Source organism: Nerophis lumbriciformis, linkage group LG35 (genome assembly GCF_033978685.3).
Source record: "Nerophis lumbriciformis linkage group LG35, RoL_Nlum_v2.1, whole genome shotgun sequence".
Lineage (NCBI taxonomy): Eukaryota > Metazoa > Chordata > Actinopteri > Syngnathiformes > Syngnathidae > Nerophis > Nerophis lumbriciformis.
In genome coordinates, this window is record NC_084582.2 from 24,044,026 (window position 1) to 24,057,829 (window position 13,804).

At 42.7% G+C, this 13,804-nt stretch overlaps 1 protein-coding gene and 1 long non-coding RNA gene across 2 annotated transcripts in view; one reads left to right on the forward strand and one right to left on the reverse strand.

Moving 5' to 3' along the window:
• LOC133575375 (uncharacterized) overlaps nucleotides 1-13,804 on the forward strand; it is a 47,420-nt gene that overhangs the window by 26,744 nt on the left and 6,872 nt on the right. The window lies entirely within an intron of this gene.
• LOC133575373 (uncharacterized) overlaps nucleotides 1-13,804 on the reverse strand; it is a 42,858-nt gene that overhangs the window by 17,949 nt on the left and 11,105 nt on the right. Inside the window, exons 4-5 of the mRNA XM_061928058.2 lie at nucleotides 2,638-2,790; nucleotides 1,404-2,533 (exon numbers count right to left, since the gene is read on the reverse strand). Coding sequence (XP_061784042.2) covers nucleotides 1,404-2,533; nucleotides 2,638-2,790 — 1,283 coding nt within the window. The remainder of the gene's footprint in view (nucleotides 1-1,403; nucleotides 2,534-2,637; nucleotides 2,791-13,804) is intronic.

Consider the following 13,804-nt stretch of genomic DNA (forward strand, 5'->3'; position numbering starts at 1 on the left):
AGTCAACACCGTCATCCACACCACCCTCACCCACTTAGAGGGCAAGGACACCTATGCCAGGCTATTATTTATCGACTGCAGCTCTGCTTTTAACACGGTCATCCCACAAAAACTCACTGCTAAACTCCTCACTGTTGGTCTGACACCGGCTCTCTGTGACTGGGTCCTGAACTTTCTCACAAACCGGCCCCAGTCAGTCAGAATCGGCAACCAGACATCAGGCACAAAGGTTCTAAGCATAGGGACCCCCCAAGGCTGCGTGCTGAGCCCCCTATTGTACACCCTCTTCACACACGACTGTGTGGCCTCCCAGAACAACACCAGTATCATCGAGTTTGCAGATGATACTACGGTCGTCGGACTGATCACCGGGGGAGCTGAGGCAGCGTACAGAAGGGAGGTAGCGGAACTGGTGGCCTGGTGTCAGGATAATAATCTCTCCTTGAACACAGACAAGACCAAGGAGATGATTATTGACCCACGGAGAAGGAGTGCACAGTACACACCTCTGTACATAGGGGGGACAAAGGTGGACAGGGTGAAAACCTTTAAATTCCTCGGGACCCACATCAGCGAGGACCTCACCTGGGATCACAACACCCAACAAACAATAAAGAAAGCCCAGCAGCGACTGTACTTCCTAAGAAGGCTGAGAAAATTTGGCATGCCACCCAAAATTCTCAGCAACTTCTATAGAAGTACGGTTGAGAGTGTCCTTACCAGCTCGATCACGGTCTGGTATGGAAACTGCACTGCTAAGGACAGGAAGGCATGCCAGCGAGTGATTAAAACTGCTCAGTACATATCAGGAGCAGCCTTCCCCTCACTACAGGACATGTACTCTACCAGGGCCTCCAGGAGAGCACACAACATCATAAAGGACAGTACACACCCCCAGCACAGTCTCTTCAGCCTCCTACCATCAGGCAGACGATACAGGAGCCTGAAATCCAGGACTACGAGACTGACAAACAGTTTCTACCCACAGGCCATCAGGCTTGTGAATGCTAACTTGTGAATGCTAACTTGTAAATGCTAACTTGTGAATGCTAGCTCCCCCCCGTTTTACTTTTGTCTTGTTGAACAAAAGACAGCTACCATGACCGCCCCGAACTGTGAACCATAACTGTAGACACTTTTCACCTTTTGAATCCCTAAAGACACTTTAACTGCTGCTGTGACCCAAGGTCACCTCCATATTTATACTGTTGACTGTCAATCAGAATGTGCAATAATGTTATGTTACTTACTGTGCCTTGTATATACATTTTTATTTTTATTTTTTATTTTTAGCTAAGTACCGTGTGACTTGTTGAAGGGTGGACTAGCAAAGTAAGATTTCCATTGTACGGCAAACTGTCTGTTTAACTGTGCATATGACAATAAACAATCTTGAATCTCACCAACTCCATCCAGCGGGTCATCCCAGGCATCAGCAGCTGGCAGAGCCGGGGAGTACCTGAGCGTGGAGGGTCTTATACAGGGCGCTGGATTGCTTGTCGCAAGGGCCCCTTGTGGTGAAGATGCAAGTAACTCCGTTCTCATCTCTGGTGGGTCTAAGAGGACTGAATGCTGATGCCCGACTTCACCCCCCTGATTTGAGGTCATCAGACCCGCAGCAGAACGGTTCCTTGAGCTTGACTTGAGAGCTGACTTTATAGGCAGAGTAGGTGTTTCTCTCAATCCAACAGAGGCCCCCAGCAAGCGTGGTTCCAGAGTGACGGGGCTGTCTGGAGCGAAGGAAACAGCTCTGCTCAAGTTGACTCTATTCCTGGGATTGGAGTTCCGCCTCTGAGCCCACGACGGACCATAAGGCCCATGGCCGCCGGACTCCAGTCGACTTTCTCCTTTCCTGCTCCTTCTCCTCAGCTTCCCAAACCCTGAAGATTTCCAACCGATGCTGCTTTTACTCTCCCCAAGAACAAAAGCTCCTGCAAATGTTACGGTTAGAGGAGCTTTAGGACGGGCGATGACTTCCGGTTTGGAGGGAGGCACCCAGCAAGGAACCGTTTTACCCTTTGTGTCTTCAAGATATCCAGTATGCTGGGACTCAGTCGTCTGTGGATCTGGGAGTGAGGAGACCGGCTGAGGTTCCCTCATGACAGAACCACACGCCTCACATTTCTTCACCAGCACAATAATTTCTTTAATGACTGTAGTGGTATCAACACTCACACCCATGTCTTGCTTCTGTAACGGAGGCATAGAGACACTCCTGTGGCTCCTGCTCCTCTCCGAACCACTACTGCTAGAGTCTGTATTGCTGTTCCGAGTCTTGGATTTGGGTCTACCGCGCTGTTTCACTCTGTCCAAGTAGCGCGACTCAGCTTCTTTCTCTGATTCATCCTCAAAACGTACCCGTGTGGGTGAGCAGCCATACCGCCTGGATCGACCTGCCTGATCTCCAGGGGAAGTGTCTTTTTGGTCAGGGACAAGGAGGGCACCAGACGTGCTCTGACATGCCAGATCGTCTTTGGCTTGAATACATTTCTGCACCGATGCCGGATTGTGAGATTCCACTTGCTGCTTTTTACTGCAAGAAATAAACCGTTGACTTCATTACCATGCATCATCAAATCTGTACGTATCTTTATGTGCGGTATCGATCATGCTAGGGCCAGCTATCAGCCCACTTACACAGTGGATCTGTGGTCAGAACTGGATCTTCTGCAGGGGCGGTCACCTTTAACCTGGTTGGAGCGAGCCTTGAGACGTGCTCGCTCCAGGAGCCGCTTGGCTTGCTCGTGTCTTGGACTCAGAGGAAGTTCATCGTTGATTACAAGGAGTGAACTGAACCAAAGGAAAGAAAGGAAGGACGATTGTCAGAGCGGTAGAAGTAATGTACATTCCCACCAGAGATGGGGACTTGAGTCTGAGACTCGGACTCGAGTCGCACAAACAAAGACTCATGACTTGACTTTCGATTTGCTGTCAAAGACTTGTGTGTCGTGAACAATGTTCATGTCATTATCCATTTCATAATTTAGTTAATTTCAGTTTTTCCAATTTGTTGCCCAGCAATATGAAACATGGCAGGCAGAACTGGTTCTTCTGCCTTGGTCTTACACGCAACCTAACGCATGCATGTAGCCAGATTTCAAACCAACATTGACCATGGCAGCTCCATTTAAAATTGGTTTAAATTTGGTTTTAAAGACTGCACACAGACATGCTGACTGACTCAACAACTTCAAGCTGCGTCTGGCACCTCACAACGCAGAAGGAAAGGCCAGTGAGTCACTTTGTTAGGTGAAAGTGAAACTTAGCCTCTCGCTGAATGCAGCCCTTGTCGCTGCTGCTGAACGAATAATGAAGGAGGCTTTCCCCGCACTTAAATGACAAAATTGGCTGTTGGGGAATATCTATCTGAGTTTAGCGCACAATTGTGCCAAACGTATTTGCAGAGTGCAGACGCGTTAGCAAAACCAAAGGCGACACACGTGATCATGCGTCCACCGCAGCAGTAACCCTCGCAATTTTCTAAACTCAAGTGAAATAAAAGTTGTGTTAACATGAACTAACTACACTTTGGCACAAATACTAACTTGTTACCCAGGAAGATATAGTAAGCTGACATGCTAACCTGCTAGCTAACTAATCTAAGCACAGGCATGTTTTGTTCTGCTTAAATGCTAAAAATAAAATACAATTGAGGCAGACAATCAAATGATTACGGTAATCAATTCATAGATAACTTTAATATGTAATATAGTACCACGCCTTCCGCCCGAATGCAGCTGAGATAGCCTCCAGTACCCCCCCGCTACCCCAAAAGGGACAGGTGGTAGAAGGGATGGATAGTACAGTACATACTTTTAATCCAATAAATACAGTATAGCAACGCAATATTAGCTCAGAGAGCATCTGATGAGAAAAGTTACATTTCGGCCATTTGAGACTCGAGACTTGACTTGGACTCATGCAGAAGTCGAAGTCAAGTGACTTGGACTTTTAAAATAAAATGACTTGTGAACATGTCTGTTCACACTATATTTGAGGTATTGTGTAGAAATATGGGAAACAACTACAAATGTGTGCTTCATTTCACTAACTGTGTGACAAAAAAGATCAGTTATAATAATACATCATGTTGGATATAGTGAACATAAACACTTTATTTATTGAATCACAAATATTGAAATTCAATGCCTTGGTGCATTTGCAAACATCTAAAATGATGTAAACTATAACCTGCTAGCCAAGAATGTACAACCATTATTCTCAACAAAAGAGAAATATAACCTGAGATTTAAAACATGTCAAATCAAATCAAATCAACTTTATTTGTAAAGCACATTTGAAATTTACCACAGGGGTAGCCAAAGTGCTGTACAATGGGCAGGTTAAAAGATAATACGAGAACCGAGCAAACACAACACAACACAAACAGAGCACGATAAAAAATAAATAACTAAAATAAATAGAACATAAAAACAGGTTCACAGCAGGTGTATTATGGGGCGACATTGCAGGATGGATATAAAGCCATGGAATAAAAATATGTTTTTAAGAGAGATTTAAAAACAGGAAGAGAGGAGGCCTGTCTAACACTCAGTGGTAGGTCGTTCCAGAGCTTGGGAGCAGCAGCGGCGAAAGCTCTGTCACCTCTAAGCTTCAGCCTTGTGTCAGGGACCATCAGTAGCAGCTGAACGGCTGATCTTAGGGATCGGGTGGGGCAGTAAGGCTGAAGGAGGTCAGAGAGATATGTTGGAGCGAGGTTGTTTAGACATTTAAAAACAAATAGAAAGAGTTTAAAATTGATTCGGTAACGCACAGGGAGCCAGTGAAGGGACGCTAATATAGGGGTGATGTGCTCACGTCTGCGGGTCTGTGTTAGCAGACGAGCAGCAGAGTTCTGCACGAGCTGCAGGCGGGCGAGGGAGGCCTGGCTAATGCCTACGTACAGGGCACTGCAGTAGTCTAGACGAGACGAGATAAAGGCTTGGATTAATTTCTCGAGATCATGTCCTGATAGAAGCAGTTTCACTTTCGCTATTTGTGTATGCACGTACAACACTTAAGACCTTTAGTATATCAGTATGTGGAATTAAATTATAGAATGGCAAGTACAAAGAACAATGTTGATAAACATCTTGGACCATTTAAAAAAAAAAATGATAATGCTTATTTATGTATTTGATATTATTTACTTACTTATGGTAAATCTATTCATTTATTATTTATTCACTGTTCTGTTACAAACATAAAACCCAAAAATGAGAGGACACTGCTATGACATGGAAAGGGGTAGGATTAAATAAGCTCTGCCTCTTCCTACTCCTTTTCGGACGTGCTGTGATGAAACAACTGGAAATATGTGATGCATTACATTGTATCGAAATAAACTGAAATTTAACTGAACTGGAAAAAAACTGCAGAGTATGATGCCCAATTCGGATTGTTTAAGTCATGTTACCAAGAAAAAAATGTGACTTCTATCTACAACCACTGACAAAATTATGGAATCACCAGACTTGGAGGATGTTCATTCAGTTGTTTTTTTAGTAGAAAAAGCAGTTAGCAGACAGGACAGTTACGTCTGGTAGTGTGGATCCCAAAAAATGCACAAACGGAATATTTTGCAAGCAATAAATCTTCATCTTTATTGTGAGGGCTATCAAAGATCAGTCAACAAAATGCGATGGGGGCGTAAACAAGCACACCAAAAGAATAGGAAACAAACCTAACACATAAGACTGTCATGTCTGTGTGACCATGTTTTGTTTTGGTTGTGTTCGGTTTGGTTTTTGGACCCTTTGTGCACTCTTGTTTTGTTTCCATGACAACCCATTAGTTTTCACCTGTCCTCATGTCACGCACCTGTTTCACGTTTTGCACTTGCGCACCTGTCACTAATCATGTCACTGTTATTTAAGCCTGTCTTTTTCTGTTGATCGTCCTGGTGACATTATCCATACTACCCCTGTTACGCCATTGATCACGTGTTCCATGCCATACATTCCTGCTCTGTCAAGTAAGTTTTCGTTATTAATGCCAGTTAGGGATTTTAGTTTCACGTTCAGTTTTTGCCTTTGTGCTAGATTTGTTTTCATTAGCCAAGTTTGTACTTCCGCCCTTGTGCACGCTTTTTGTTTATTCCTTTTGTTAGTGTTAAAATAAAGATGTCCTTACCCTCACGCCATGTCCGATCCAGCTTTACTTGCATCTCGGGAAAACAAAACCCTCACAGTCCACGTATTGACAAAGATAGGGCGCTGGGCAAAGCTAGGAGTAAACTGGGCAGACCTGGATAACGGGAGAGTAGCTGGGGACAGACAGGACTCTATCCTGTGGGAAAATACTGCAACTGTGGAAACTTTGTAGGAAAAACAAAGCTACGGTGCCAACATGCTGCCCCAGTAGTTAAATGGTGGCCCCACTAATTAGGTTCAGGTGTGCCCTGCCAGCCACCACACTGTGAGAGAGAAATGGAGAACAGGTGCGGGGAACAGAAAACAAACCCAGAGGGACATGAGAATGCCAGACACACAACTATGGTCATTTGAAATGGCAACTCTCTGGCTTTAGGAAATGAAATCGATCATTTAAATTGTTGTAGTCAGTAAGTTTTATTTTTTAGATCAAGCAGAGTGAAAACAAATATGAAGTTACCCTGTACATTTTCATTTCCAAAGGTAACACCTAATCTGTTCGTAGTCTGTAGTTAAAAGAGTGTTCAGAACTTGGAGAGCTGTTGCAGCAGGTGGATTGACATGAATCATGGCTCCAACTCGAGTGATGCCAATTGAAACAAAGGAGAGGGTTATCAAGCTTCTTCAAGAAGGTAAATCATCACTCAATGTTGCAAAAGCTGTTGATTGTTCAGTCAGCTGTGTTTAACATCTGGACCAAGTACAACAGGTTGTACTGTAAAACATATTTTGTTTTACCTTTTAAGTGAAATGACAATAAATAAATGTATTACATTTATACAGCTTTTCTACACTAAGCGCTGCAGAGAACTGAGAACCCATCATTCATTTACTCCACATTCACACATTGATGGTGCTAAGCTACATTTGTAGCCACAGCTGCCCAGGGTCAGGCTTAAGGAAGCGTGGCTGACAATTTTCCCCTCCCACCACCACCACCAAACAGTTGTACACCCGTGTGAGTGGCACCTGAAACAAGGGAGGTGGAGTGTCTTGCCCAAGGACACAACAGGGTTGACGGAAGCTGGACTCATACCTGGAACCCTCAAGTTGCTAGCACGGCCGCTCTACCAACTGAGCCACACCATTCCATCCATCAAGTTCCAGTCCATTCTAACATGGGATGTTTGTAAAAGGCCAACATAGTGGTAAACCAAGGAAAGCATCAAGACTGAAAACTTAAATCAATATGTCTTGAAAACAGAAAATGCGCAGCAAAACAAATGAAGTCATCGTCTGTAACCGAACTGTAAGAAACCCTCTAAAGGAAATGGGATTTCAATACAGAAAAGCTAAAAGAAAGCGGTCATTAACATTTAAACAGAAAAAAACAAGGTTCCTAAGGGCAAAGAAAAAGCTATGGTGGACTATGGATGACTGCATTAAAGTCATATTCAGTGATGAATCGCAAATCTCCACTGAGCAAAGTGATGATGTTGGAACTTTTGTTGGGTGTCCTTCCAATGAGATTTCTGAAGACGACTGCCTGAAGAACATTAGCAGTCATTGATGATATGAGGCTGCGTGGCAGGTCATGGCACTGGGGACATCATTACATCTTCTATACATGCATAAGTTGGACAAATTTCTTATTCCATCAGTCAAAAAGAGGTTTGGGGACGATGATAATGCATCTTTAGAGCAAAAACTGAAGACTTGAGGTCAATGTCATGGCCTGCAAAAAGTAGGCATCTCAATCCAATGTAAATTGTGTGGTGGAAATAGAAGAAAATGGTGGATGACAAGACTCCAACCTGCAAAGCTGATCAGCAATCAGAGGAAATAGAAGAAAATGGTGGATGACAAGACTCCAACCTGCAAAGCTGATCAGCAATCAGAGAAAGTTGGAGCAAGAATTCTGTTTGTCACTCGTTAAGTCCATGCCTCAGAGACTGCAAGCTCTTATAAAAGCCAGAGGTGGTGCAAAAGTACTACTGGTGTGTTGTTTGTTTTAGGTTGGCTTTTCATGATTCCATAGTTTTTTTTCCTCAGAATTGGCCGATTCCATACTTTTTACTCTGCTTTATCTGAAATGAAAACAGTTAACTGACGACCACAATGTATTTTCCTCATTTCTTTTACTGAGTCTTAAAGGCCTACTGAAACCCACTACTACCAACCACGCAGTCTGATAGTTTATATATCAATGATGAAATCTTAACATTGCAACACATGCCAATATGGCCGGGTTAGCTTACTAAAGTGCAATTTTAAATTTTGCGCGAAATATCCTGCTGAAAACGTCTCGGTATGATGACGCTGCGCGTGACGTCACGGATTGTAGAGGACATTTTGGGACAGCATGGTGGCCAGCTATTAAGTCGTCTGTTTTCATCGCAAAATTCCACAGTATTCTGGACATCTGTGTTGGTGAATCTTTTGCAATTTGTTCAATGAACAATGGAGACAGCAAAGAAGAAAGCTGTAGATGGGAAGCGGTGTATTGCGGCCGACTGCAGCAACACAAACACAGCCGGTGTTTCATTGTTTACATTCCCGAAAGATGACAGTCAAGCTTTACCATTGGCCTGTGGAGAACTGGGACAACAGAGACTCTTACCAGGAGGACTTTGAGTTGGATGCGCAGACGCGGTACCGTGGGTACGCATGCAGCTACGGCTTCCAAACATTTGATCGCTTGCCCGTACGTGCGTGCCGCTATGTGCATGTCACCTACGTAACTTTGGGGACTTTGGGGAAATATATGTGCTGTATGAACTTTGGGGAGGTGAACGGTACTTTGGGCTGTGGGATTGAGTGTTGTGCAGGTGTTTGAGTTATATTGGCGGGTTATATGGACGGGAGGGGGGAGGTGTCTGTTATGCGGGATTAATTTGTGGCATATTAAATATAAGCCTGGTTGTGTTGTGGCTAATAGAGTATATATATGTCTATTAGCCACAACACAACCAGCTGAATATCAGGTCCCACCCGCCTCTCACAGCATCTTCCCTATCTGAATCGCTCCCACTGCCCTCTAGTCATTCACTCTCACTTTCCTCATCCACGAATCTTTCATCCTCGCTCAAATTAATGGGGAAATCGTTGCTTTCTAGGTCCGAATCGCTCTCGCTGCTGGTGGCCATGATTGTAAACAATGTGCGGATGTGAGGAGCTCCACAACCTGTGACGTCACGCTACTTGTCTGCTACTTCCGGTACAGGCAAGGCTTTTTTATCAGCGACCAAAAGTTGCGAACTTTATCGTCGATGTTCTCTACTAAATCCTTTCGGCAAAAATATGGCAATATCGCGAAATTGTCAAGTATGACACATAGTATGGACCTGCTATCCCCGTTTAAACAAGAAAATCGCATTTCAGTAGGCCAGAAATTACATTTGAAATTACTTTAGTTTTGTGTCAAGTCTGTTAAATGCTTTTTTTTCTACAAAACTAAACAAGTGAATGAACATCCTCCAAGACTAGTGAGTCCATGATATTTTCCAAGGGTTGTATGCCACAACAACTTTTTGCAACTGACGGTTTTCTTTCCTTCATCCAGTATTTACTTTCACGCCCGTCTGTTTTGGCGAAGAATGTCGTCGTTTCTCACCTTTCGATGATGAATGAACTGATGAAGCGACCAGAACCTTCAGAGTCTGAACGTTCAAATATGTATGCAACGCCAGTCGCATTGGATGCATATTTGATTTATAGACTAGACAGGGTAGGATACTTTTTTGTATTTATCCCATAATTACCTTGTTATGAAAAACAAAAAATAATAATAAATACTACTAGAGATGTCCGATAATATCGGCCTGCCGATATTGTCGGCCGATAAATGCGTTAAAGTGTAATATCGGAAATTATCGGTATCGTTTTTTTTTTATTATCGGCATCGGTTGTTTTTAAAAAAAATTTTTTTTATTATTAAATCAACATAAAAAACACAAGATACACTTACAATTAGTACACCAACCAAAAAAACCTCCCTCTCCCATTTGCACTCATTCACACTTTTTCACAAAAAAGGGTTGTTTCTTTGTTATTAATATTCTGGTTCCTACATTATATATCAATATATATCAATACAGTCTGCAAGGGATACAGTCCGTAAGCACACATGATTGTGCGTGCTGCTGGTCCACTAATAGTACTAACCTTTAACAGTTTATTTTACTAATTTTCATTAATTACTAGTTTCTATGTAACTTTTTTTATATATTGTTTTACTTTCTTTTTTATTCAAGAAAATGTTTTAATTTATTTATCTTATTTTATTTTTTTATTTTTTTTAAAGTACCTTATCTTCACCATACCTGGTTGTCCAAATTAGGCATAATAATGTGTTAATTCCACGACTGTATTTATCGGTTGATATCGGTATCGGTTAATATCGGTATCGGTAATTAAAGAGTTGGACAATATCGGAATATCGGATATCGGCGAAAAGCCATTATCGGACATCCCTAAATACTACATATTGCTCACTAATATGTATGGATAGAAGATAAAGTTATATTGATTTTGTATTAATATTTATGACATATTACATAAAATGGCAGAAAAAAATCTTCAAACTTTACAGAAGCCCCCACTGTGCTTGGGGCCTCGGGAGAACATCCCAACTTATACCCTCCACACTTCACAGCCCTGTCCACAACTTACTATTTCACTAGGTCATGTTGCCTACAGATTTCCCACTAAATTATATATGTTTTTAAACATTTGTTTATTGACATTTTTTGACACACAGGTAACAGAAATACAATACAAATCAAATGTTTTGCTTCCTTTTTTCCCGCCCACTTCATTTTATAGGATTATTATGCCCTTTGCAATTAAAACTGGCAAACCTAACGACACACCCGCCGGACGTCGCTGTTAGATGAGGCTGGGTCATATAGCAAAAAGATGCAAACATCAAATATACGGTATATAGAAATGCAAGTGTGTGGTAAAAATAAAACAAATAAAAAAATAAAACAGTGGCCCCCACCCCCAAAACTCTTGGAGAAGCATCCCACTAAACACGGTGAGCACAATATGTCCTCCCCACAAAAAACAACCACTGACAAACAAATGTGACATTTGGTAAGCAAATAAACAAATTTAATTACAGCTTACTATCAAAACCTATTCCTTTAATCGAATATAGAGAAGATGATATACAAGTGACAAATTAGTCAATAAGATAATACAAAAAATATTGACAGAAGACAGGAACCATACCCTCTGAATAAGGTAGAAGACAATAAGAAAGACAAAGTTATCTCACGCTTCTGGGATTTGTAGTCCTCCAGCTAGCATGCCTCCTAGATCGAATCTGGGGCAACACCCATTTAAATTTTTAGTCCACAAAGTCCGCCGCCCTCTTTTGATCATCGAATCTGGCCGTTGGATAAAGTGATCCGCACGAGACCAAAGCTCGCGTTGGGACATGAATGCAGCCTTCTCTTCACTGCAGTACGGCGGCTCATTTCCGAGCTACGGTTGGAGTGAAGCTGGGAAAATCTTCTAGCCCATATAGGATAGAGGAGAAGCTTCACCCGCCCATCGTACAAACCCCATTTCCATATGAGTTGGGAAATTGTGTTAGATGTAAATATAAACGGAATACAATGATTTGCAAATCATTTTCAACCCATATTCAGTTGAATATGCTACAAAGACAACATATTTGATGTTCAAACTGATAAACATTTTTTTTTTGCAAATAATCATTAACTTTAGAATTTGATGCCAGCAACACGTGCCAAAGAAGTTGGAAAAGGGCATGTTCACCACTGTGTTACATGGCCTTTCCTTTTAACAACACTCAGTAAACGTTTGGGAACTGAGGAGACACATTTTTTAAGCTTCTCGGGTGGAATTATTTCCCATTCTTGCTTGATGTACAGCTTAAGTTGTTCAACAGTCCAGGGGTCTCCGTTGTGGTATTTTAGGCTTCATAATGCGCCACACATATTCAATGGGAGACAGGTCTGGACTACAGGCAGGCCAGTCTAGTACCCGCACTCTTTTACTATGAAGCCATGTTGATGTAACACGTGGCTTGGCATTGTCTTGCTGAAATAAGCAGGGGCGTCCATGGTAACGTTGCTTGGATCGCAACATATGTTGCTCCAAAACCTGTATGTACCTTTCAGCATTAATGGCGCCTTCACAGATGTGTAAGTTACCCATGTCTTGGGCACTAATACACCCCCATACCATCACAGATGCTGGCTTTTCAACTTTGCGCCTATAACAATCCGGATGGTTATTGTCCTCTTTGGTCCGGAGGACACAACGTCCAGTTTCCAAAAACAGTTTGAAATGTGGACTCGTCAGACCACAGAACACTTTTCCACTTTGTATCAGTCCATCTTAGATGAGCTCAGGCCCAGCGAAGCTGACGGCGTTTCTGGGTGTTGTTGATGAACGGTTTTCGCCTTGCATAGGAGAGTTTTAACTTGCACTTACAGATGTAGCAACCAACTGTAGTTACTGCCAGTGGGTTTCTGAAGTGTTCCTGAGTCCATGTGGTGATATCCTTTACACACTGATGTCGCTTATTGATGCAGTACAGCCTGAGGGATGGAAGGTCACGGGCTTAGCTGCTTACGTGCAGTGATTTCTCCAGATTCTCTGAACCCTTTGATGATATTACGGACCGTAGATGGTGAAATCCCTAAATTCCTTGCAATAGCTGGTTGAGAAAGGTTTTTCTTAAACTGTTCAATAATTTGTTCACACATTTGTTGACAAAGGAGTGACCCTCGCCCCATCCTTGTTTGTGAATGACTGAGCATTTCAGGGAATCTACTTTTATACCCAATCATGGCACCCACCTGTTCCCAATTTGCCTGTTCACCTGTGGGATGTTCCAAATAAGTGTTTGATGAGCATTCCTCAACTTTATCAGTATTTATTGCCACCTTTCCCAACTTCTTTGTCACGTGTTGCTGGCATCAAATTCTAAAGTTAATGATTATTTGCACAAAAAAAAATGTTTATCAGTTTGAACATCAAATATGTTGTCTTTGTAGCATATTCAACTGAATACGGGTTGAAAATGATTTGCAAATCATTGTATTCCGTTTATATTTACATCCAACACAATTTCCCAACTCATATGGAAACGGGGTTTGTAGAATCTGGTTCCGTACTTGAAATAAATTCACTCGTATAACGAGCGGCCCGAGAAGTTTGGCCAACTTTAGGCCTCGTGCACAGGGTCCGGTGGTCACGGTCCAATGTGGGCTTGTTTCCGCACCTCCTGCAAGAACTGAGCGGTAAACTCAGTCCTACGGGGGCCCCTTAAAGCCCTCAGGAAGTCCACACCACTCGGATGTTCTTCCACCTCGAGCAGCCCTGCAGATTATCACGTTTTTATGTGACGAGAGAACGCTCTTGAATGGTTCCATACCAGCCGCTATCTCTCCTCTGACAAGAAATTCAAGATTGTCGAGGATGTCGGCTCGCATTTCAACCGTCTTCTGACTTCTGTTCCGAGAAAGGGCTGAGCCGACGGCCATGATACACTATATTGCCAAAAGTATTTGGCCACCCATCCAAATGATGAGAATCAGGTGTCCTAATCACTCTGCCCAGCCACAGGTGTAGAAAATCAAGCACTTAGGCATGGAGACTGTTTCTACAAACATTTGTGAACGAATGGGCCGCTCTCAGTGATTTCCAGCGTGGAACTATCATAGGATGCCACC